This window comes from Drosophila mojavensis, unplaced genomic scaffold (assembly GCF_018153725.1).
Source record: "Drosophila mojavensis isolate 15081-1352.22 unplaced genomic scaffold, ASM1815372v1 contig_36, whole genome shotgun sequence".
NCBI lineage: Eukaryota > Metazoa > Arthropoda > Insecta > Diptera > Drosophilidae > Drosophila > Drosophila mojavensis.
In genome coordinates, this window is record NW_025318858.1 from 4,088,604 (window position 1) to 4,114,716 (window position 26,113).

The 26,113-nt window shown below is 38.8% G+C and overlaps 2 protein-coding genes and 1 long non-coding RNA gene across 8 annotated transcripts in view; 2 read left to right on the forward strand and 1 right to left on the reverse strand.

The window, feature by feature from the left end:
- Window positions 1-994: 994 nt before the first annotated feature.
- On the reverse strand, window positions 995-3,172 carry LOC6575941 (glycerophosphocholine phosphodiesterase GPCPD1). The gene has a single exon (XM_002001909.3). It carries the CDS (start codon window positions 3,170-3,172, stop codon window positions 995-997), a length of 2,178 nt encoding a protein of 725 aa, XP_002001945.1.
- Window positions 3,173-7,440: 4,268 nt separating this feature from the next.
- Window positions 7,441-14,791, forward strand: LOC122757247. Its single transcript, XR_006357207.1, has 2 exons — window positions 7,441-7,544; window positions 14,721-14,791. It is a non-coding gene; the product is annotated as an uncharacterized LOC122757247 (long non-coding RNA).
- Window positions 14,792-15,088: 297 nt separating this feature from the next.
- Window positions 15,089-26,113, forward strand: part of LOC6575947 (protein bunched, class 2/F/G isoform) — a 123,384-nt gene continuing 112,359 nt past the window's right edge. For all 6 annotated transcript variants that reach the window (XM_032728768.2, XM_032728771.2, XM_044008756.1 and 3 more), the window contains exon 1: window positions 15,089-18,947. In XM_032728768.2, coding sequence (XP_032584659.2) covers window positions 15,751-18,947 — 3,197 coding nt within the window. In that variant the 5' untranslated portion in view covers window positions 15,089-15,750. The remainder of the gene's footprint in view (window positions 18,948-26,113) is intronic.

Consider the following 26,113-nt stretch of genomic DNA (forward strand, 5'->3'; position numbering starts at 1 on the left):
GGGCCAAAAAATGCTTTCTTACGTGCTGTCCGGCCATATTTTAGAAACTAATGTGACATTTCGATTATTCGATTGGATTTAATGTGTTTTATGACTTTAACACGTTCCACTGTGCGTGTGTGTGTGTGTGTGTGTGCTTGGTGATGACACTTATGATATCAAACGGGGTGGCTTCACGAAAAGCCTCTGCATTGATATACTGTTAAATGCAAGGGGCGTGGCTGGAGTTGAAGTACTTAATTGTAATTAATTGAGGAGACGAATGGGAATTTGGAACAAATTTTAGATCGAAAACTTGTATGTAGTCCAAATACTAATGGAACATGGAACTTTAGAAATCTCGTCAGGTGGAGTAAAGGATCTTAGCTTTTACTAAGAATAAGTATCGTATTCATCTTAATAATTATTTTATTCTATAATAATTATCATATAATTAGTCAGAAATTCACATTGAGCAACATGCAGCATCCTTTTTAAAAAGATTACCAAATGAGAGCTAGACGAAGAGGAAGAATGAACTCAATTAATTTCAGACATCAAGCTATTTAAAATTATGCTATAAATCGTATCACTCTTGCTATACTAAAAAAGAGTTCTATAGATCATTATAAGACTTTGATAAAACAGATCATTTTATTTTTTTTTTTTTATTTAAGGTTTCGATATTTGAGAGTCTGAAAGCTAAAGAAAGCAAATGTATAATTTGTATATAGAAAATGAAGATTTCTACATTATCTTCTAAAAATTATCCAATTCCCAGTGAAGTTTTAATCCTTAAAAAACTTTTTATAAAAATAGTGTACATAGGTATATATTATATATTTTACTTAGAAGAATTTGACTTTTATAAAACAAATTTCCTGATATGTGCCATTGTAAAAAACTCTTTAAGAATAAAACCAATGCGATTTCTGTCTCTCGTTGCGGCACTCTATCGCTCTATTTCCTCTCTCTCTCTCTCTCTCTCTCTGTCTGCCTTTCTCTTGTTGCAGCTCTATCTCGCACACTTGACAATCTTTTCGGTTTCGATGAGATTCTTCACATGATTTCGCGTCGCTAGCGAATCGATGCAGTAGATGTAGCCCTCCAGCTCATCGCCGACTTGATTGCTCTGATCGATGCGATCGTAGGTGACACCAATGACACCATATCGCTTCAGTTTATCCCTGATATCAACATCGGCCGTCTCGGAGCCCCAGGCAATGCCCTGCATATGCAGGTCCTTGATGTGCCCCAATATGAGGGGCTGCTTGAACAAGGTGGTTGTGTGGAAATTCAGGCCAAACATCTCCATGATGCAGGCGAGGTAGGCGGCATTCTCCAGCGTATTGACACGCTGATCGGCAAACTGAATGGGTCGATCCGGACTCTGTAGCAGCAGCATCACGGGATAATAGTTCTGTTTGAAGCGCAACATAATGCAGATGTCCGCATCGAAGCTGGAGAAAATGATGCGACGTTTGCCCGCACAGCGAAAGACCACATCGAGCACCGTGTCCACATAGTAGTTGCGATCGAACGTTGGCTTCGAGCTGGAGTCCTGCCAGCGTCCTTTGGTATCCATCTGCGGCCACTTCACCTCCACATTGACGCCCACTCTGGGGGGCAGCGACAGCAGATCATCGTTGAAGATATCGCTGAGCAGCGGAAAGGGCATCTGATCCAGCAAATGCTTCTCACAATTGGCCGAGCAGCCGCTGGCCGAGGAGACATAACGCAAGGGTTGCACGAGTCGCAGTTCCTCGTAGTAGAAGGAATCGAAGGGTACTATAATCGTATCGCCGCGCTTCCGGCCCCCCATGGCCATGAGCCGGCTGCGATTGAAGTGCTCATGCGGCATGACCATCACATCGTAGTTCACCAACAGCTTCTCCACACACCAGGCCGAGCAGAGAGCAAAGGTGAGCGTATAATCATGGTAGATCACCACCTGGGCATCCTTCGTTAGCATCACATCCAGCTCGACCATGTCCGCATCGCTGGCCGCCGCCCGCTTGAACGCGAACAGCGTATTCTCGCGATAAACATCGTCGCCCAGGCGATAGGTGCAGCCCGAGCCCCGATGTCCGATATCCATGGGCAAATGTTTCTCCCGCCAGAAACGCTCGTAGGTCAGACTCAGGTCACAGTTGATGCTCTCCGTCGGCCGGACGATCAGATACTGCAAACTCATCTCGATCAACGGGCGATGCGTGGACGCACAGTTGATGTTGATGCGCAGCTCGCCCTCCGAGTCGTGCAGCTCCTCGGGCTGTATGAAACCATAGCCATAGTGATACGAGGGCTCATCCGAGGCAGCCTTATAGGCGTACGTGTAGAGATCGATGCGGTAGAGCGTCTCCAGCGGATGGGACAGCGAGAAGTGATACAGCTGCAGATCCTGCGGACCACAGCGAACACCGTTCTTCGGCTGGAACTGTAGCTTCTCGGTCAGATTGAGATTGGCCACCTCGGTGAATGCGAGTCGCTGATTCTGTTGACTCGGCGCCGTAGAGCGACGACCCGCTTCTGCTAGGGTCAGTCGGACGGGTTCCGAGCTTTGGTTTAGGCATTGCTCTGGCGACGTCTCAAACATCGGTTGTATATAGATGTAGAGCAGTCGCGGCGCCTGCTTCAGCCAATAGAACGGCGCATTGAAGATCTTGAACTGGACGATCGTTTCCGTGGTGACCCAGCCACGATCCACAGTCGGCTCCAGGGCGTCCCTATCGATCTTGCCGAATGCATCGCAATCCTTCAACATATTGTGGCAAGTGCGGATAATGCGCGGCGTTATCATCACCTCCCAGAAGCGTATGATCACATCGTCCATCAAGGGATCGTAGCCGACGATGCAATATCGATATTCGATATCTTTGTTGCGCGGAATTCGCACCTTCGCCTCGAATTTGATGCATTTGCAATCGCATCGGCACTTGCAGTCGACTGCGAGCATTAGGTACACCTCCTTGGGATTCCAATTGCCCAGCGAATCACAATTTCCCGTTATTGCCATATATTCGTTGCCCTGCAGCGGGGATTCCGTCGTCACACAGAACGGCCAGTCGGTATAGACGATTTTCCGCAGCTCTTTCTCAGCCTCATCCTCGGTGTTCACCGCAGGACCTTCTTCCTCGGCCTCCTCGCGCACCACGCACTCCTCTCGTTCATTAGCAAAGAACCAGCGATGCATTCTCGCTATATATTTCTATATCTATATCTATATCTATATCTATGACAATCTATTCATATATAAGTAAATTTTGCGTAAATTTCCTCTTGTTTTCCTAAGACGTAAATTTTATGAAAAACACAATTTCAATTTACAAGAATTTCTCACAAAAGATTCCTTTGTTAATATAAATATACATAAATAATTTATAAGGTACGGCTAATAATTTATTGATTTTCCTATTTAGCCCAAGTTTTATATACATATTATGATTCCAATTAATTCTTCTAATAACAGCTTTATAGATGTGGTAATCAGATTTTAAATTTTAGGTTTACCAGAGATCTGAAAAGCATTCTATATTAAAACTACAGATTCTTTATAAAGATATAAATAGATATGGTAAACCATGTCTGTATGTTAGGCATTCGACAAATATATCTTATAAACCTGTTGAATTTCTTCCTGTACAACTTTAATAATATTATCAAAGCATCTTTGGTTAAAAAAAAAAATAATAATAATAATTATATTATTTTTTTGATCTATCTTATCTAGATTTTTTAAAGCCTTTATGAAAATTATTTCGCTTATAATTGATTGATCTATCATCAAAATGATATATTAATATAGATCTATTATAGCAAAGTCTTCAATGATATGATGATAACCCAGTCTGTTATATAATAACTTAGTCCCTTATAGTAGAAGCTTTTATAGTTTAGACTGTTATGGTGAGATGTAAATGGTATAGTATGGTATAGTGTTTTATTGGATCTTTCTGTTACAAATCCAATCCATGTAATATAGGTGCAAAGTATAGTTAATACTAATGAATGTGATTAAGTTTAGTATTCTAAGGAACATTCTAGATATGGTAGATATGGTGGCTTTTTTATAGGATATTTCTTATATATGTATATGTTAAAAGTCTAGTCAAAGCTAGTTAACATTCACATCCGTTCAGTTATTGTAATGCACGTCCACTAATTGTCAAAATTGTGACCACATATCCAGCATTTAGGATGTGTTTCTTCTCCGGCCTCTTGCTTCTGCGTAATTGTTCCCCCAGGCGCAGTTGAGGCCAACCTCGATTCCAATTCGATTTTCAGTTCATTATGTTTCATAATTCCTGTGGCCCATTCTTTGAGCATGTTTTTGCTTTTGCCAACTGTTCAAAAATCCCACGCACTTTATGAAGGGAAATGGAAGAGGCGGAGACGGAGACGTAAATGGAGATGGGTGGGCGGTGGTTATATGCTTTACCTCACAGAGTTTTCTGCCTTTTTCGGGTGGTTCGCGTGCCTGGCCAAATCTAATTGGACCCGTGTCGTTTCATCTTTGACATTTTGCCCTCTAACAAACAAAAATGAGAGGAAAAAAGCTGAAAATACAAAATTCTATTTAAATTGTTGAAATCCGCTTAGGTCCTCTCGGCTCAGCCTTGGCCATTTTTTTATTTTTTTATTTTATTTTATTTTTTTTGTATGCTTGAACTCAATTTGGCTCTGAAGCGCTTTTGGCCACGTTTCGTGTCGAATTTCGAGCAGTTCGCAAATCGAATTGTTTAGTTGAGTTTTTCATTTCGTCCGCTTGTTAAGCTTAAAAGCTACTTAAATCGTAGGAATCGTTTAGACTAAGTATTTATTATATGGAAAACTTAAAGGTCGCCAGAGAGTTAAACTAAAGTGCCAAGAATACACTGTAATATTTATTAGAAAGAAAAAATGGAAGTTAAAAAATACAAAATTATGATAATTATTTGAATATGTTTTAAATTTATAAAAAATAAATATTTTTCCCATTGATCCAAAAGTTATATATATTTTTTATAATTCGTTCTATTTATGGTAAATTAGCATAAGATTTCACATAGTAGATTCGTACCTCTCCGTGATGTTTATATAACAAAAAAAATAATTTCCCTGTTTCGAAATTTCTGTTCTATTCATTTCAAATACATTTAATGATCAAAGTTAGCGAGAGTATGTTTTGTGCATAGTTTACTACCCGATAAATTAGTTAGGCTATTCATATTATAATTTATTCCTCTGCCTATTGGAAAGAACTCGAACTAACATTTGTGCAAATTTAATGGCTTTTCCAAACAAAAATCGATAATATGCAAATATGTGAAGGGAGAGCTAATACCTCACACACACGCACACACACACACACATTCACAAACACACACGCACACATATGAATTCTATCTGAAGCAGCGCATAAAACAAACAAACGCTTCGAGGCCTCACTCTCTATGCTTTACCTCCCTTGCACACACTCTCATATATACCCACACATACTCCCACTCACACACACAAACTAAATAACTAAATACGCATTAGCATCCTGTCGGATTTTCCTTTATTATTGCTGCTGCTGCGGCGACGGCTCAACGACGCGTGCTAAGAAGTAGAAGAAGAAGCAGGAGTAGTAGTAGAGCACGCTAGTTGCAGGCGCTTCTTTGTAAGGCAAAGCTGGGCTAAACCAGTGCACAGTGGGACTAGAGTAATGAAAAGTGGATTTAAAAATATATATAACTTTTATTATATTGAATCGCGACAAATATTTGCATTTAAGTAAAAAATTAATATTTCTAATAACAATTTAAAGGGAATAATATTATTATATCCAATAACCTCCTAATCACATTCGTTCCACTGTGATTTGGAAAAGTTTTAGTGGTCTAAACTAAGCGGAAAGGGCAACAAATTTCAGCGAATGTATGTATGCAGAGTGTGACCGAAGGCATTATTAATAGAGGATGTGGGCAGCAACACACACTCACATACATACGCAGGCTAACCAAACACACATACACGCATACAAGGGATATAAAAGCAATAAGAACATTCATCTTCATAATTATGGGCAAGCAGAGCAGCCGTAGGCAAGAAAGAGGGAGATAGAGCAAAGGAAAAAGTGGAGGAATTCAAATGCAAAGAGAAAGTTTTGCATACGTCGTGTCGCTCGAAGAGTCTGAGCGGGAGAGTGGAGTGTGTGAGTGGCGTATGAGTGTGTGTGTAAGAGAGTGGGAATAGATGTGGGTATGTGTTTGCTTGCCTGGCAGTGGGATTTTATGGAAATGACAGTTAAGCTCAGGCACAAACTGGACGTTGGTCACCCTAATGAATGCTGTGTGTGCGCGTGTAAATGCGTATATATGTGTATGTGCGCATACCGGCGTCGAAATGCAATCAAATGGAAATTGTTAAAGAAAGCAAAAATGCGAAACAAGTAACGAGTAACGGGAATCGCCAAAGCAAACGCTTCGCTGCGTTCAAACAGGGATGCGAATTACGTTAGTGAGAACGGAACAGTGGAAGTGAAAGGAAGAGGGAGCGGGAGAGCAATACGGAACATAAGCAAAAGTCTGAAGGAGGAAGGGAGCAGCACTAATTACGCAGAAAAACATGTCCGACACGAGCCTCGACCCCGAAGCAGGTTTTTGGTCAGCTTTTTGCGTTGCAATTGAGATGCGTATGATGGTGGGAGAGCAGCAGCAGCGGCTGCTGCAATAGTTCAAAGGAATTGTTATTATATGGGCTTAATTCTAATCCAAAACACGTTCCATCAGAGATGCTCGAGTGGGGTTGAACACTGTCGATCATTAGCGTAATTTATTTGCAATAGATAATTAAATTTGATTATCGTAAATTATATATTATAAATAGTTCTATTTATTTGTTGCAAAGAAATACAAACAGAACTTGTACAATTATGTTGAAAAATTCCAGTTACACCTTAATAAAAATTTGAATTGTAACCGCCACCAAGGGCAGCGCTTGCACAACTGTTGAGCTTGATGAACGCTCGAGCACACCCAAAGAACAGTTGTGCGAAGCGTACGCATTTGATACGTGTTAACGATAGTTTCATTTGTATATCGATAGGCCGGCAGATTGAATAAAAACTGAAATAAATATAATAATTAGTCTAAACAAATTTAATTCAGCTTTGATGGGATAAAAATCGAAATAATGTGGGATAAAATTTGATTGCAGATGCGGTATATAAAAATATCTAGAAGTTCATATTACTTTTACGCTAAAAGCCCAGATGATTATGTTTTATTATAGTATATTATACTTTTATTTATATGCATAATATTTTATAAATAAAAGTCACAGCAGTATATAATTATTTACTTAATGTTTAATGGATAAATTAATAACAATATAAAATAAATACCAAATATTAGTGTTGCTAAACTGTCAAAATGCATTCAATTGCGGTATTCTCGGTCATTTGATTTTGCCGACAGCATGGTAATTTGTTAGTATCGCCTCGCAGGTCACACTGCACGAGTCAGTGTTGCAACGTACCGACCGTCTATCGCCCGACCGCCACAATCTGTCGACCGTTCGGAGCCTGCCGTAAAAATTTCAAGGTGAAAAGTTTGTAATTGAAAATAGCAACAAATACCGCAAGCGCAAGCATAAATAAGTAAATGTCAAGCCACAAGCTAAGCGCAAAATGTAAAATCAATTCGCACCCAAAACAACGCAGTGCCGAATCGTATAACAAAAAAATGTGTAAAGTGAGTGCATGAGTGTGTGTGTCTCTCTACATTTCGTGTCTGTGTGTACGTGTGAGTGTGTGTGTGTGTGCGTGCAAATTGAATAAGAAACGGGCACAAAAAGCAATGCAACATTTGCGATGAAAATGTGAATAATTTACCAAAAAAAAGAAGAAAAACAACAACAACAAATATAAGTGCTAAGCAGTTAACAAATATATAAATATATATATATATATATGCATATGTGTGGACGCCGACGATTGTGTGTGCATGTACATACATGCATATCAATGTGTGTGTGTATGTGTGTAGTGGAGAGAAAAATCCAAAGTTTTTTTTGGTAGCGACCGACGTTTAATACCCCTGATTGTTGTTGTTGTGCCGTTTAAAGTGGCTTGGCCTTTTCTACTCTTCTTTTTTGCAAAAAAACAAAAAAATAAATTTTTTGCAAATCTGCCATGCACGAGCTTCGCTTACTTAATGTTTCTCTCTCTCTCACTTACTGCCCCTCTCTCACACGCGCTGTTGCTACTGGTGCTGCTGTGTGTGGCGCTCTCTCAGCTCCCGCTCTCGTAGTCTTGCTCACGTCAAAAATGATTCCTTTTGTCCGATTTTTTTGTTGCTTTTTATTTTAGTTGCAAATCGAAGAAAACATATTTCTTTGTCGCGTTCAGTTTACGTTATAATTTCGTTGAATTGAAATGCATACAAATTAACAGAAGAGAAACGGGCATAAATTAAACTAAATGCGAATTTTGTAAGTTAATTTCGGTTTGCAAAATTCTTCGCAAGCAGCGACGCTGCGGCGCAGTCGCCAGCTGCACAGTGCAACAAATCGATGTGAAAAGACACAAAAAAAGCCAAGAAAAGCAAGTAAAACAAAAACAAATAAACAATAGAGTGTATTAAATAAATACAAGAAACAAAAACAAAGTGATGTACTAAACAATGAAGAATAACTAAGAAAAAAATGTAAGGTGTGTGCGTGTGTGTACAATTGTGCGTGAGTCGCTACGCCGTTTGGAAATCGACGTTGACGTCGCAACCTATGTCCGCCCATCCTTGCAGCTGTTGTTGTTGGTGCAGAGAATTAAATGCGTTGTTGTTGTAGTTTTCGTTCACTTTCGCTTCGTCTTCGCTGCGTTTGCTGTTGTTGCTGGCAGCATTCTGCACTTTGTACCTTTTCGCATTATTGTTGCTATCTTTGTTCAATACACGCACAAACACACACACACACACGTATAGATTTTTCTGATTGGTCTTATTGGAAAACAGCTGGCAAAGCAATTTAGTCATTTTGTTTATAAATAAATCAGCTGTTTGCACTTTGTTTACACTCGACCAATTCAACTTCATTTTCCATAAATAAAATATAAGGAAATTTGTGCGAGCAAAGAATTTCAATGTTATAGAAGCCCTCCTCCAGTTCTCCCCTCAGCTCGAAAGTTAGTGTAATTCCAATTAAGGTAATACGAGACGTCGATGATGACTAAATGTCCAGTTGGATAAGCCTATTACGGAATATTAGCTCTCCCATACCCTTACCCAATCATCGGGTGCTGTGTGAGTGCAAACACAATAATATATTATATTTATATATACATTATTCAATTATATACATATGGATACGTAAACTATATAGGTTTTGAAGCAGAAATTCAGCTTGTACATGTAGCGTACATCAGTGGGATCTAATCAGCTACATTTATCTCATACATGCTCAAATCTTCAACTATAGATAAAGCTATGTAACAGAAATCGAGATAATATTTTATAGATTATCTGAATAAGTTGATTCACTATCATCTTACATTTCTGAATATATCTATATTTGCTCTGCTTTAAAACTCCTTTGCATTTTCAATTTGTCAGCCAATTGGAACACTAAAAATCTTTCATATTTTCTTATAGACCAATTGGTCAGATTCCATTTTGCTTAACCTTGAAACAGACAAGAGGAAATTTTGTATTGTACTTGCCACATGAGGCACAGTTGCAGGCTCGTCTTGATTTCCTCTCAATATAGTCTCAAATTTCATTCCTTTATTCTGTCTCTTCTCTTCTTCTTTCCGACTTCTGCTGTGTCATCAGCTAAAGTCGAGCGCATTTTGATTATATGTTTTTTCTTTTTTATAATTTGTCTCAAGTTTGATTTCTGTTTAGAAATACGATCTATATATATGTCTATGGATTAACTGTTTGTTTGAACAAATTTTTTTTCGCAAAGCGATTGCAACAAAAGACGTTGAATAAAATCGATGGAATATTCTTCTTATTCGTATAAGAAAGTCAATTGGGACGGAGAGGGTAGAGCTGTGAATAAAGCATGCGTCGAGTCACGTCTGTAGCTGTTTTATTGTTGACAAAAATGTATGGATACCCTGTAAGATGAGGCGTAGAGTGTACAGTCCATTGATGATTGATCATATATAAAGCCCATTTCGAAAATAATGATAAATATAGAAATAAACTAAAGTTTATATACTACCTAAAGTAAATTCATATATATATAGAATGATTCAGCTCGAGTTTTAGTATATATACATATGTATATATCGATTACATATAAAAAAAAATCTTAGCATCAGCGAAGTTTCTTCCTCGAGGGTGTATTCTAGTTTATCACTATTTCGATTTCGATTGTCTGTTTGATTTGTCTGCTATTTATTTTCCTTGATTTGATTTGATTTGCTTTAATAATTGAATTTTTTCTTCTCTTATTATTTTTTTTTGCATATCTCATGGATATGCAATATCTTTTTTGCTCATCCGTTTTTTTTTTTTTTTTTTTGCGGCTCTTCATCAACTTTTCTGTGCTGCTTTTGCATCAGTTTATCCTCCTCTCTCTTCGATTCGTTCTCTCTCTGTCTTTCTCTTGTACGTCTCTTCATGTTGCACTCTCATTCGCATTGATTTCGTTTAATTAAATTGCAATTAATTTTGCTTTGTTGCGCTTTGATTTTGCATTTCACTTTGACCTTTTCCCTTTTGGTCTTTATCTTCGTTGCGGCTGCTGTCGCAGTCGCCGTCGCCGTTGCCGTCGCAGTCGCTGCCACTGCTATCATCATCAATATTGATTACCGGCAGCTGTCTTGCACTAAAAGAGAGAGAGAGAGAGAGAGCGCCTACAATGCGCTGGCATTTACTCTCAGCAGCAGCGGCAGCTTTGCTCTCTTGCATCGCGCGAACGAACCTCTCTCTCTCTCTCTCGTTTTAGCAATTTGCACTGTTTGTTTGGTATGTTGGCTCCCCGTGTCAGGCTTCACCGTCGCCCCCGCCTCACTTGTAGGCGCCCACGTTGCTTTGCCTGTCTTCAGTGTGTGAGTGAGTGTAGGCAGGAGGCCAACAGGCTGCCCCTCTTTAGCTCTCTGCTCTATGGCAAAATTGTTGCAATTTGTTTAACGCGCACTCGCTCTCTTTGTGCACTCTCTGTCGCTCTCACTCTCTCGCTGCTTCCCTATCTCACTCTGCCTCCCTGCATCTCACAGGCCACAGTCGGTTTTTTTTTCGCTGCGCTATCTGTTGTAGTTGTTCTTCATTATATTTTTTGCTTCATCGATTTTATACTTTGTCGTTGCAATTAGTTCTTCTTTCTACTCTCTCTCTCTCTCTCTCTCTCTCCTTCTCATCTTGTTCTTCTTCTGCTGCGCTTTGCTTTGCGCTTGTTATTATTGTTGTTCTTCCGTTTATTGTTTGTCGTCTCTGTTGAGGCAGGCAGTGGCGCCTCCCTCCACCTCCCCCTTTAAGGCAAATCGTATCTGTTGTATACACTTGGAAGCGAGTGCAATTCTTGCACCTCCAGCCATCAGATACTTTGATTGCCATTGTGTTGTGGCATGCACAGAGGCATAAATAACAGTTATCTAAGCTAACTGCGTCTAATAGAATTCCAAATGGGCCTCGAAGGTAATCACAGCGAGAATCCAATTAAATTTGCTCGACTTCAGATTCTTTTATTTAGATATGGAATATAATAATACATTATAGTCTACTTAGAATTTACCATGCTCTATAAAAATATAAATATTTATATCTCATTGATTTCGTTTTCTTCAAGCTTGCTTTCGACTCTTTTCCACAGAATATCCTTGTCATAAGATCTTAATAGATTCTTTGTTTTTTTTTTAAACTAAGATCTTGTTTATCTAGAAAATCTATAAATTTCTTAAGCGTTCCATACTATGTGTTTATTTTTAATGTCTAAAGATTTTATTAGATACAATGATATCATTTTCTTCTAACCAGCTGTCGGCTTTATTAGAGAATATCCTTAACATAATATCTTAATAGATTCTTTGTTTTGTTAAAAACAACATCTTAAATAAATCTACAAAAATTCTTAAGCTCTCCGCATATTTGTTTTAATGCCTTGTTCAACGTGTTTCGCACACTAATTGCCGATTAATTCTGGTCTCAACCTTCAAATTAAGTCAGCACAAGGCCAATGGACCTTCCACCTGTCTGTGTGGTTGTTCTACCCTGAACAGAGTTGACCTATAACTGATCGACGCTTTGTTTTTTCTTCTTCTACCTCTACAAAGTTTTTTTTTTTTTTCTAATTGATTATTTTCTCATTTGCCAAAAAGTTGTTGTTTGTCGCGTTTCTTTCATGTCAAATAGTCTTGGATTCAAGGTCTTAGCTTTGCCTTCGGGCCGGGGGCACACGCAAAAGTTTGAAACGTCAAATACACGCGCCCGCACACACACACTCACACACACACGCATGTAAATGAAAGTTAAACAGTTCACGAAATTTATGAATGATCGCCAAAGCTTACGGCTATTAACAAATACAAACACTCACATCCGTTCATATACGCATTTGCCTTTTTTTTTTTGCGAAATTTTTATTTTTTGTTTTCATGAAGTATTTCTGTAGTTGGCATATTGAATATATTATTAGGCTTGTAAGAAATATGTCAATTATATAAATAATATTAAATATAATACATAATCAAATAATATATATTACAACTATTTATTTATTTTTTATATTAATTTTATTTTATTTTTTTTTTTGAGTAAAGTATTTTAAAAGTTAGTTAGCTGCCGTATCATCAAAAAAAAAAAATTGAGGATTTCAAATCAAAACAAAATAATACATTTTTATACTCAAATTTATTTAACAACAACAACAAAAATTAAAATTAGGCGCTTTTGTATATACAACGATTTCGTTACGACTAGAAATCTACTAAAAATATTAGGCATACCTTTTTATAATATTAATTTGAATGATTTTAGTCAGGGATTTTACGTGTCAACGCTCTAAGCTTTTATACATTGTTGTTTTTCTGACTGTCGTTTGTTATTGAATTTGGCAACGTCAATTGCGCGTTTATTTCCGTAAACGAGATCAATTAAATAATGACAACAACAAACAAAACAACAAAACAAAAGCGAACAAAAATTGAATGGAAGATAAAACTGCCGAAAAAAGTAAATATTTAAAAATAATTTTTAGACTTTAGCAAAAAAAAAAAAAAAAAGCACGAAAGAAAGGCCAAGTCTAATGTGTGCCACTTAACTAATTCAACAAACTACGCCGTAAAACGGAAATAATTAAATCAATATATATATATATAACAAAAATTTTAAAAAATTTCAAATAAAAACAACAAAGAAAAAACATGAGCCAAGAAAAATTCGAAATCATCTTCATCATCATCAATAGCCACATGTTGATGATCATCAGCGGAATATCATAATCTGAAAAGAAATACTACGCAGTTATGAAATCAACTGCTCAAAGATGATACTACGACGAGCTATTACGAGTAGCAGTAAAACCTAGTGCTATAGATATAGCTAAGGTTTAAGAGATTGTATGTGATTTAGATAGAACTAGAAGAGAAAATGTTCTGAGCGCTCGAAATGATCTAGCATCAAAAGCTGAAACAAGATTTAATAGGTCAAATAACAATTTAATAATTTATTTTAAAAATTCAAGATATTTTTTAAGAGGATATTTTTTAGATTTTTGATATATAATGCTGTAAAAGGTTTCATGAAATTTAGTCAAATTTGTCATATTTAAATCAATTTTCAGTGGTTCATAAATTTTTAGATATTATATTCAAATCGTATATTCGTTATATATGGATCATAAATCATTGTATAAACAATGCGCTATAAAACATAAGACAAACATTTCTTGTCTAATGTTTTAATTAGAGCATTTTATTACTCTTAACTTCTGTCTCTAAACTTAGTTAGGAACATTGAAACTTGAGCATTTCCAGTGATATAAAGTTAGCATTTTGCTCAACTTCTTTTCCGCTTTTAAGTAGTTAAAACTGACTATAGATTATAAACTATTTAAACTTTTCCTATTTCATAAGCAATTGGAAATAGAGAAGAATCAGATAAGAGCTATAACATAAAGTTAAGAGTAACTTCTCAGAATTCTTTAAAGGCAGATAGACGTAGCTATTTATAGAAGGCAAATAGTTTGATGGAGTCTAATCGATAATTCTAGTCATATCTTGAAGCGATGTCTTATACGTATTATAGTAGTAGTATAACTTCTTCAGAAATGCAAAATTGAAATATTCCATAGGTATATAGATTTCTTTAGACTTATTTTATTGTACGACTTATCGAAGATTTGATGGAATATATTTATCTAATTGATATTATATGTATGTAGTTGTCCAAAGGTTGATTCAAATAATTCCCACAGCTTAATAACTTATGCCAAGAGTCCCCACAGAGCTTCCCTTCGCAGAGACAGAAAGATCTTTGTAATGAGAGCTCCAAAGTAAATATTATTCACCTTATCTATAGAAGCTATTTACGTTTCTCCAGACTTATGCATAGCTCATATCACATTCCCATTGTTTAATAGTCATCGGAGAATTTCACTTTAATCATGGCGTCCAATGTGTGTGCCTGGCAGTCGTTGATTAAATAAACTACTCGAATAACTCAACTCGTATGACATATTCAATTCGATTCTCGCTAAACAAAATACTTAAATCAATTATTTATATTTATTTTTAAATTTCTCTCTCTCTCTCTCTTTCTCACTCACTCTCTTTGCAGGAATTAAATTTCTACAGCTTACTGCATTGCTAGTAAACGGGGCACCAGGAAATTGAAATCATAATAAAAAGCAAAACAAAGCAAATGTAAACAAAACAAATGCAAAAATCAATTTTGTGTGTGTTTTTGTTGGTTATATAGAAAAGTGCAACAATAACAAAGTTTTTAATTTCATGCTAAAGTTAAATTAAAATTCTTAGTTAAACAAATACAACAACAAATAGTTAAATAATTAAAAAATAAAATAAAATAACATAAAATATATATAAATATAAATCCAAAATCCAAAATCCAAAAAGAAAAATTAATTTAAAATAAATATTTGTGTTACATTTAAGTAAATAATATTTACAACAGCTGTGCTGTATGTGTGTGTATGTGCCTGTGCCTGTGTATGTGCGTGTGCGTGTGTGTGCCTCTGTATGTGCCCGCTAGATGGCGCTGCTCTGCGAGCTGGCGGCTCATTTAGTTATTGCGCGCCGCGCTCCTCTGATTGTTGCTAATAAAACGCGCAAAGCCGAATTATATAGCTAAGCAACAACAACAAATAAATTTCAATTTATTACTTAGCATAACAAAATCAACAACAGCAGCAACAACAACAACATCGACAGCAATCGCAGCAGCAACAATTGCTACAACTGTTTCGCGCTTTTCGGTTTACGGTTTGTCGGTTGTCGTCGTCGTCGCCACCGTCGCAGTTCGTCATTTGAGTTGCACCTGTAACGGTCGCAGCGGTTCGCTATGTATCGTCGTCGTCGTTTGGCAGCCGCTAGTTTCATCTTCGAAGTGGGCAAATCGCAGCAACAATTGCCAATAACCAGCAGCAACAGCAACTCTAACTAAAAAAAACAAAAAATATATATATATATATATATAAAAACATTAAATTAAAATACCAAAAACAAAAAATTTAAATATATACTAGCACATATATCATTTTCTTCGTCCACAAATAATCCAAGAGTAATTGTCAGCAAAACTGGATTATTTGCTGAAAACTTTGCGCACGCTGAAATCCAATTCGATTATGGCCGAGAATCAAAGCGCTGCTAACGAAGATTCCGGTCAGCAACAACAGCAACAACAGCAACAGCAGCAACATCAACAACAACATCAGCATCAGCTCAGCACAGCAGCAACAATTGCAAATAGCGGTCAGGCCAGCGGCAGCAATTCGGCAGCCTCATCGCCCGAAAGTTCACAGGAGACGCACAGCATCGTAGCCAACACAGCAGCAACAGCAACATCAACAGTAGTAGCAGCAGCAGCAACAACAACAACAACAGCAGCGGGAGTACGCCGGTCGAGCAATATACCACAGCAACAGCAACGCGCCAGCATCAACATGTTCGATCGCCATCTGAATGCAAAGTTCAAGCCCACAGGTGGGGCAGCTGCTGGTGCGGGCAATGCGCCCGCTCGTCGCAATTCCATACAGACGCCGGGGCGTGGCGTTGTGGGCGTGGTTGGCACCACCAGCATCAAGAAGCCGCCGTTGACCAAGGTCAATTCGCTGAGCGGCAGCGGGCAACATCATCATCATCATGTCTCGCACTTGCATCATCAGCAGGCGCATGCGCATCAGAACAACAGCAACAATAGCAACAACAGCAACAGCACCAACAACAGTAACAACATTCAGCGCACCACCAGCGAAAGCCTGCGCTTGAATGCGTTGAGTCGCGGCAATGCAACGCCAGCAACAGCAACAGTTGCTGACGGCAGCGTGAGTGTATCGCGTGCCAGCAGCAACAGCAGCTTGTCGCTGGCGCCGAAATCGAGCAGCAGCAATCACTCGACGGCGACAACGGCCACAGCGGCAACTAGCAGCAGCAGCAACAGCAGCACCAACACCAGCCATGCTGCTGGCAACAACAAGCCCAGCTCGCCCAACAACAATGGCGGTGCGCTGCGTAACATTACAGCGCCATGGCCACAGCAGCAGCAGCAACAGCAGCAGCAGCAGTCGGCGCATCATGGGCACCATCATCATCACCAGCATCATCATCATCCGCATCACACCAGCCACAGCCAGGGACATCAGTCAACAGCAGCCACAGCAGCAGCAGCAGCTGCAACTAATGCAGCCGCAGCATCTTCTGTCGGCGGCAACAATCGCAAACCAAAGACGACTTCCTCATTTCAAATCACCTCGGTGACTGTGGGTCACGCCAAGCTGAATGCTGCCGGCGACACGGGCGACGAGTCTGCCGATGATCTAGATGAATCTCATACGGATGACAATAGTCGGATTACAGATCTAGAGAATGAAACGCCATCCATGTCGGAGGACACGTTCTCCAAGGAGGAAGTCTTCTTTGCCAACAATGCATTGAGCACCACAGCGCCGGTGATACCCACCAGTTCACAGTACGGCCTCGTTGTGGTAGACCCGATTGGCCCAGCGCTGGGCCAGACCATACAGAACGTCCAGGTGAACGTCTCGGATAATATCATCAATGTGGTTAGCGCGGCGGTGACGCCAGGCGGCACCAAGAAAAAGGAAGACATGAAGGAGACGCAACATCGCAGCGAACGCTTTAAGGTGGTCAAGATCGAGTCGACGGAGCCGTTCAAGCGTGGCCGCTGGATGTGCATGGATTATCTGGATCACTCGAGTGTGGGTGCGGCCAATAACAATGAAAAGACTGGTAACACGGAAGGCACATCGGCAAGTGTTGGTGCTGGTGTGGGTGTTGGTGCTGGTGGCATCGGGCCCGGCAGCAACATGCTGGAGGGTGGCTGCGATATCCCAAAGACAACGCAGAGCATGATTTTGCCGCCGAGTATGCTGCACGAGAATCACTTGGAGGCGGCCTCGGCGGATGCCAATTGGAATTATTCCGACCAGCAGCAGCAGCAGCAGCAGACGCAACAGCAACAGTTGCAGGCGGGCGCTGGCAATGGGGCAGCAACAATTGGCGGTGCGGCGACTGGCATACACATGACGGGCACGCCCAGCGGTGTAATGACCGCCCCTGCCACTGTGGTGCATGGCATGCAGCAATTTGTAAATGCGGCCAACAGCGAAGCGCAGCAACAACAGCAGCAGCAGCAACAACAACAACAGCAGCAACTCTATGACAGCGTCAATGCTAATGCAGGCACGCCCAATGCCAATGCGGAGGGGTCGCAGCATGGTCAAACGTTGCCAATGGACTATGCCACAGCAGCGGCCCAACAGCTGCAACAGTCGCTGCAGCAGCTGAAGCAACAGGAGCTCGCAGCAGCAGCAGCTGCGGCCGCTGCGGCAGCAATGGATGTGGCAGGCAATACGAGTGCAGGCTATTTGCCGGCCACGAGCGGCAGCAACAACAGCAGCAGCAATAACAATAACAACAACAGCAACACAAATGTTGCTAGCACAGGAGCAACAGTTGTTGTCGGGGAGAGCAACATGAGCAACAGCTATGTGGAACAGCAGCAGCAGCAGCCATTGTCGCCGGCCACGCAAACGCCTCAGGCACCGCCGCCCACATTTGCAGCAGTTGCTGCCGGGCAGCAACAGCCACCGCCGAACTTCCAGTTGGAGCCGCAGCAACAACAACAACAACAGCCACAGGCAACATCGCAAATCGATGGCATTGCACCGGCCACTGCAGCATTCCCAGCTGCAACAGCAGCAGCAGCAGCCGTAGCAGCGGCAAATCAGACTTCAAACACTTCCACTAGCACAGCAGCAACAGTTGCCGGCACAGCAACAGCAGTGGCAGCAGCCACTGTAGTTAATGCAGCAGCAACAGTTGCAGCTGGCCAAACGTTGCCATTGCTGACGCATCTGAACAATTACGAGCCAACAACTGTTGCAGCAACACCAGCAGCAATACCTGCAATGCAGTTGCAAAGCGCGCCAGCAACAATTGCCGATGTGCAGCAGTTGGTGCTTGACGAGCAGCAGCAACAAGCCGCAGCAGCAGCAGCAGTAACAACATCATCACAGACTCAACCACAATTACCGCCAACAAATATCGCGAGTGTCAGTGCCAACAGCAATGTGAATTTAACAAATGCAACTGCAACAGCAGTGGATGCAACGACAACATCGCTTGCATTGAGCGACGAACAGCAACAATCGACATCAGTGGCAACTGCAGCAGCAGCAGCAGCAACATCGGCTGCTTCTACAACAGCCGCAGCAACAGCAGCAGCAACATCATCAACAACAACACAGCAACAAATACAACAGCTACAGCAGCAACCAAATGCAGAATCAGAGACTGAAAGGTAAGTGCAAATATGAAAATATTACAGTTATAGAATCATAATCATAATATATAAAATATACATGTCTTAGCAATGGAATGGAATATTTTACTTAATCCTATATTGTTTAATAGATAATATCTAAAAATAAAAATAAAAAAACGTAGAAGGGAACTGAAAAATAAACATCTATTATATATGACGGTAGATGATACTTAAATGATATAAATTCTGAAAATATATTCGATTACTTTTGCCAGCATTCCCACATTCATATCAAGAGACCTATAGTTCAAAATTCTAAATAACAGAGCGTTGCCTTTCAATTGAGATTGATTTGATTCCACACTTTAAGCATAAATCATTCTCGTTCGCTAGCTGAGCGAAAGAAATGCACTGCCCAGATGTGAAATCATGTGCTTTAAATAAACTGCATGATAGATCGGGAGATGTGCCCAAAAAATTTTATATGAGTCATCACAGATATGCGTAATATGGGTAAAGATAACTCAGAACAGACAGCAAATTAGCAAATGTAGATAAGACTATTTAATTGCCGATATCGAAGGAGATGATACAATGGATGTGTCGATAGCACTCAATTGAGTTAGGCATGAATAAAAGGATATGAGGAGGATATCTATATTTGAATGTAAACTATTGCTTTGAATTTTATAATAATATCAATTTATCCTTATCGATCAAATCTATTTCCTATTGCCTGCGGCAATAAAATCAAAATGTTATAAAAATATCGCTTAGCCTTCGACCGATTATTTATTTCAATAGATCATAGGTTATTATAGTATATCTATTTTTCCAGCAAATTATACTATAATTTCTCGGTAACAACACTTGCAAACAATCATTTTTATAGCATTATATATATAGATCAGAAATTCTTTTCAAAATGCTCATTCTATGTTAATTTATAGTTTGTGATTATGATGTTGATCTTCAGCATCTGTTCTGCCTCTGTCAGTCATTTAGTTTCGGTTCGGTTCATTCACAAAAATTCTTGTTCATTCATTTGGCAGTCGAACGAACGTTCCAGCTTTGTTTAGTATCGCAGCTCTTCCTTATCGGCGTCTATTTGTGCTGTCCAAACATTTGTGTCGACTGTCCGAGTTTGTGTTCTTATAATCAATTAGGCTAGCTGAGAGCTATTTATAGTGCCGACAGACCCTGAGCTGCGATTTGTGGACATTTCTAATGCTGTGTACTAAATTTAGACGCAATTGTTTGAACGCGCTTCGTATTGATATCGTAACACTCAGTCCTATCCAGATTTTTCTTTGGAATTCTTGCTCGGTTGCGGTTCCAGTGCTGGGGGAGTTTGGGGCGACGGGCTTGGGGTCTGCAGTAAAGTGCGAACACGCGCCACATTTGTGTGCCAAAAATTTGTGCGCTTTGTTGTGTGCCACTTTTTTGCTCTACCTCTCCTCTGCTCTTCGCTTTCTGGCTTTTATTTCTGCCATCTTTTATAGACGTTCGTTCGTTGACTTGCAACATGCCCCAAAGGGGGCCCTCCAGAGGTTGTCTCATTATAATAATTTATTTAATAAAAATTCATCAATGAAATTAGCTGAGAAAAAGTTCGTGTGTGGGCGACCAAGCAGGCGAACTAGCTAGCTAGCTAGCTAGATGATGGGGCTGAAGGGGGACGGGGACGGGGCTTCAATCGTTGCCCATCAACAACAATAACAGGGGCGTGACACAAAAGGTCGCTTCAATTAAGCGCACTTTAAAGCGCACAAATTTTCGCTCAATTGTAAGGAGAGAAAGGGAGGCAGAGAGATCGAGGAAAAGAGAAAGAAAGCTTTATACCCCAAAAGTAATTTTGTTGTTGCGTGGCTTGAACTAGGAAAAAGTTTAGGTTGAATAGTAAAAATACTTTTATGATTAGCATAAAGAAATGGCTTAAAAGAGCTAACGCTAATTGGTATGGTATGGTTGGTATGGTTCATAAATCAAATCAACGAAATATAAACTAACTTTATTTCAAGTACACGTCCATTTGTAAATAATTTTTAATAAAAAATGTAATCCTACTCATTAACAAATATTTAAAAAAGTTTGAAAATATTTGTAAAGTCGAAAGTTTTAGCTTATCTCTCTGTTTCTTAGAAACTAGTTCATTAATAATACGATAAACCAGTTCGCCGACAATATATTGAACCAGTTCATTATGAAAGTGAACCACTTCACAAGTTCATAAGTGACTATACTAAATGCATCTTTTCTCTCTTTCTCCTCATGCGCGACGCATCAAAAATGTTCACATAACTGGTTCCAAAATGACTTAAATAAATAAATAAAAAAATATTTTTTTTATTATTTTTCCCATCAAACTGGAATTTTGTAACATTTGTCGTAGGGTATTTACTGTGCTTCAATGCGGTGAATATCATTTTAAATATTCTGTTTATGGATTAGGTATGTTGTTGTTGTTGTTGTTGTTGTTGGTGACAGTTGTGTCATTCGTTTGGTCAAACAGTTATGTGATGACTAATTTGTTATGTATGTGGGTATGAATCTGTGGGCATATGTGTGTGTGAGACTGTGTGAGTCACTGTAAGTGTGTGTTAGTCTGATAAATTGATTGATCAACTGCAAATGGGGTAGAGCCGTTGCCAAGTTTAGTGCCAAAGACAAAGTCAAGGCCCCTCCCAAACACACATACAGCCACAGCTGATTATGGCCACTTATGTTATGTATCTGTATGTGTGGATGTATGTCTGTATATGCTGGCATAAAGACAACTGCAACTGGAAAATGTGAAACGGCTGGCAAATTACAATGAATTATGTGGCTTGGCATTAAAAATAACCACAGCAAAGACACAGGCAGGGCCAGCAGTAGACGCCCAACTCGAGACAACGAGTCGTATGAGTAATGCAGCGAATATCCTTCTCTCTCTCTCTCTCTAGCTCACTCACTTGTTCACTCTTTGTCTGTCTGTCTCATCTGCTTTGTCCGACTTTGCCGGCTTAGCAACAGCTTTTGCGTTGTAATGCCTGTAAAACAAGCGGAGACAAAACATGTGGGAAATTATGTTGAAAATGATCGACTAGCTAGATATCCTGTAAATGAGTGAATGTGAACGATAACTTTCAATACCTTTATTTTATTATTCTTATTAAATTTTAGATTAATATCCTTAGTTTTTCAAAGATTTCTTATAAATGTAAAATATAACCGTCAATTTTTGAATATCACTTTTCTGACCCATTCACGCTCTAAAGTCTGATATACCCCACTCATACTTGGCCATTTACAAGGGGTACACAAATGGGCTGCACTTGACAGCTGGCTTGCCTGTTATGCATTTTACATAAGACAAATTTTCTTGCTTTTCCTTTTGGCCCAGAAGTTGTCCAGTTGGTGGTTATTGAAGTGCTGCGCCGGCTCGACTCTGATTGATGCAATGTGGCAAGGGCACAAGTTGTTGCAAGTGCACTTGCTTGCTTGCGGCACATGTTTGTGTGAGTGAGTGAGTGTGTGTGTGTGTGTGTAAAGGGAGACAGAGCAACGATGGAAGCTAGGAAAATCGTGTGTTGTATCAAGTGTAGAGGCGAAAAATTAAGTGGAAGCTGCTGACTGATTGACGGCTTTTATGTGGTTAAGATCTCAGACTGAACCGTAGCCCCACTCAATCGAATGAAAATGAAAGTATATCAATAGTTAGAGAGGGATAAAGAAGAGTGGCCGTGGGGGCATAGAAAGAGAGAAAAAGTACGTATATATGTATATGTTTTGTTATCTTTATATAATAGCTAAACCACTAGCCAGATTCAGTTGAAGCTGGTTAAATAATTCAAGCGAACAATTGGATAACAAAATGGGTAAATTGATAGCCGTGTGGGAGGCCAAAGAGTGAGATGGGGAAAGCATGAAAGAAAGGAAGGGAAGAGTGCGATAGAGAGAGAGAGAGAGGGAGGGAGGAATAGAGGTCTTTTATTCGGAACTACAATTGCAAACGTCTCGCTGATTTCTTGATTCGACTTAATTAATTGTCGTCGTATTTGCATGTATTATAATATGTGAGTGGAAAGTTACGAAGCTAACGAAATTGGAACTGGTTCTCCATAGATTGGAATGAATATTGTGTAAAATTAATTAAATTAAATTGCTAAAATGAAAATTTAATCCAATTTTATTAGGACTAACAAGACTAGAAAAGAGAAAGAAAAATATATTTTAAAGAGTATATGTATAATTGTATATAAATTATATACAATTTACCACTAAGTGGAACCAGTATATGAACTAGATTCATCTGCAATGACTCTTCATTTCAGTTGAGTTGATTAATTTGTCAGACTTGAAGTTAATTTTAAAATCTATGGATTAATTGCAGTTTCTTGCTGTGCGCCTTTTTAAATAATTACGAAAATATATATATGAGCAAGCACATTTCATCATCCATCATTATCGCCATCCTCATCAACCTCATCATCATCATTATGCAGTGGGCAATGGTCATCCAACCATCGGACAACTGGGCTCTGTTGTCATCGCCCTTGTGGCTGAGCTCATTGAGCTGTCATTTAAATTAGCGAATAGCGAAACAAATATAAAAGCAACAGTATATATACATATGTATGTATGTATGTGTATATAGAAGAACTACACATAATTCGACGATTAATATGAAGAAAACAGAAATATAGAGAAGAGCCCAGAAGAAGTTTCAGAGAAGGGCATAGGGAAGATACCCTGTGATTCAAAATATTATGAGAACAACTATAGATTACTTTGAGTCTCATTATAATTGGAATTCGAATCTATAATAATTGGAGCAAAACATATATCGATAATTGCAAAATTTATTTGTATGATTGTTAGTTGGAACAAGTCCAAAGTTCTTATCAACATAAAGACAATACTATGAATAGATAATAGAGATAGAGAGATTAAGAAAGAGACAAATCTAAATAAAAGCCTCCTATATACAGATATTTATCTACTATATATTATAATAGCAAAAAATTTCAAATTGAAGTAACAAATTCAGCTTAAATGCCTGACCCTTCACATTATATATTCTTCGCATCTGCGTACAATTGCCCACAAACAGTATACCCCTTTTCCACATATATGCAATGGGTATAGAGTCAGACAAAAGTTATTTTTTATGGCGAAAACCGTTGTGGAATTGTCGCAGACGCTGCGTATACGCAATAACATTTTGGAATGTCTAACACGCGTCTTTAATAAACAGCTCATCGCGCACGCTCTGGGCCGCTCACTTACTCTCTCTCTCTTTCGTTGTCTCTGTCTTTAGCTTTCTTCTTTCTCTGCTTGATATAAGAGTTTCTTACGACCTTTTCCGCATTTTTAATTTATTTTGCAATATGAAACGTAAAGCCCAACACACATTTCATATTTTATACACACATTAGTAATATATATATATATATATATTGAGAGATCGTTCCAATGAGTGATATACGCATATATATATGTATATATATGGGACTATCGACTGATTTACTGCATTGGAACGCAGCGATCCGGACAGCAGCTACCAAAGTCAACGACCCAAACCAAGCGAACAGAGAGAAAAGAACTTGAAAAGAGAATGAGAGCGAGAGAGAGAGAGAGAGATAGAAGGAGAGAGTAAGAGAGGGCAGAACTTCACTTGCGTCATGTGATAAGGCAAGGCAGCGATTGCTAATCCCTGGGCATGGAAATTGATTACCTCAGTGTAGCGAAAAACAATAGAGAGAAGGGCAGGGAGTTATATATAGAGGGGGAAATAGATATATATTCAAGGCGAGGCAACCAAAAAGAAACAAAAATAATAATAATAAAACAAATGTTGGTAGTCATATGTCAAGTGTGGGTTAGGTTAGGCGCATGGCATTGACCGACTTTCTTAATTGAAGAACAAGAACAGAAGAGAAAGAAGAAGAAGAAGAGGCTTCTCATACTTCCGGGAAGCATAGGGGCGCTCTATTACTCACAAATGTAGGCGCCAAAAAAATGGTATTGAAATTAAATGAAATCCAAAACGAAAGAAATTCGCATATATATATATATATATATGTATATATATATATAGATGTATATCTATGTCAAAGTCATATGGCTGTCAACCAGATGTTACCTTACCTTGCCTTAAACAGCGAAACCAGAACGGTAAACGAACGGGTAGGCAGGGGACAGACGTAGGGGGAACAGGTAGGAGCAAGTCGACGAAATTCTTGACACCTGTCCGTTACGCTCGCATTACCAATGGCACGAGCATCGAGCAGTCAACAGCCAAACAGCTCCAATTTAATAAATAGTCATCAGCTGACGAAGATTTGAAAAATGTTTCGGAAATGGCAAACCGAAATGGTGAAGGTAGAATACAGGTAGAACAGTAAGAACTTTAACAGATTGATCAAAATGTTGTTGAATGAAATATAAAATTTGTTGACAAGTCCAAAAATGAAAATATTTAAGATCTTTTGTGTGTTGAATCAGAAAATCATTTACTTAATTTATGGTATTTCACTCTGGAAATATATAAAAATTAAGTTTTAAATTAACGATCGTTACTTCCAGACTGACAAATCAATAGACAGACTTTATATGGCTTTAAAGTCTCAACACAATCTACTTTAAGCCTCTTATATAGACTCTAACAAGTAATAATTTATTGCAAAGATTTCGCCAAATAATTCTTAAATTTGTCTAGAATTTAAAGATTTATGTAGACTGAATGACAAATGAACTTTTTCGACATTTAAATATAAACAATATTCAACTGAACTCAATTATTTATTAAAACGTCATACAAGTAATAATGAATGCAAAACTCAATAATAAGAACCCGTATATATCAAAGTTTCTTAAAATCCATTACGAAGATTAATTATTTTGTTTTCTGGAAGCTCATCGACTGACCAATGCTGAATGTATATATACTATATAGTATTGGTATTATCTGCGGCAAGGTCGTAAATTATTCATTTGCCAAAATTGTGCCTTGACTTCCTTCTTTTAGCCAAGCTGTCAAACAGGCGATTCATTTATTTTGATTTCTGTTTGCGGTTTTGACCTACTAAAAACTGCTCCCGAAAATTCTATAAGAGAGTGAAAACCAGAACGAAATGGTTAAAGAAAAATATGAAAAATGAGTTCACTTCCGCTTTCAGATTTTTTTGTTATTTCTTTATTTGTATTTTTTTTTTTTT

Bases quoted from the DNA above. Each gene is read 5' to 3' on its own strand.
- LOC6575941 (XM_002001909.3), bottom strand. From the start codon at position 3,172: ATGCATCGCTGGTTCTTTGCTAATGAACGAGAGGAGTGCGTGGTGCGC.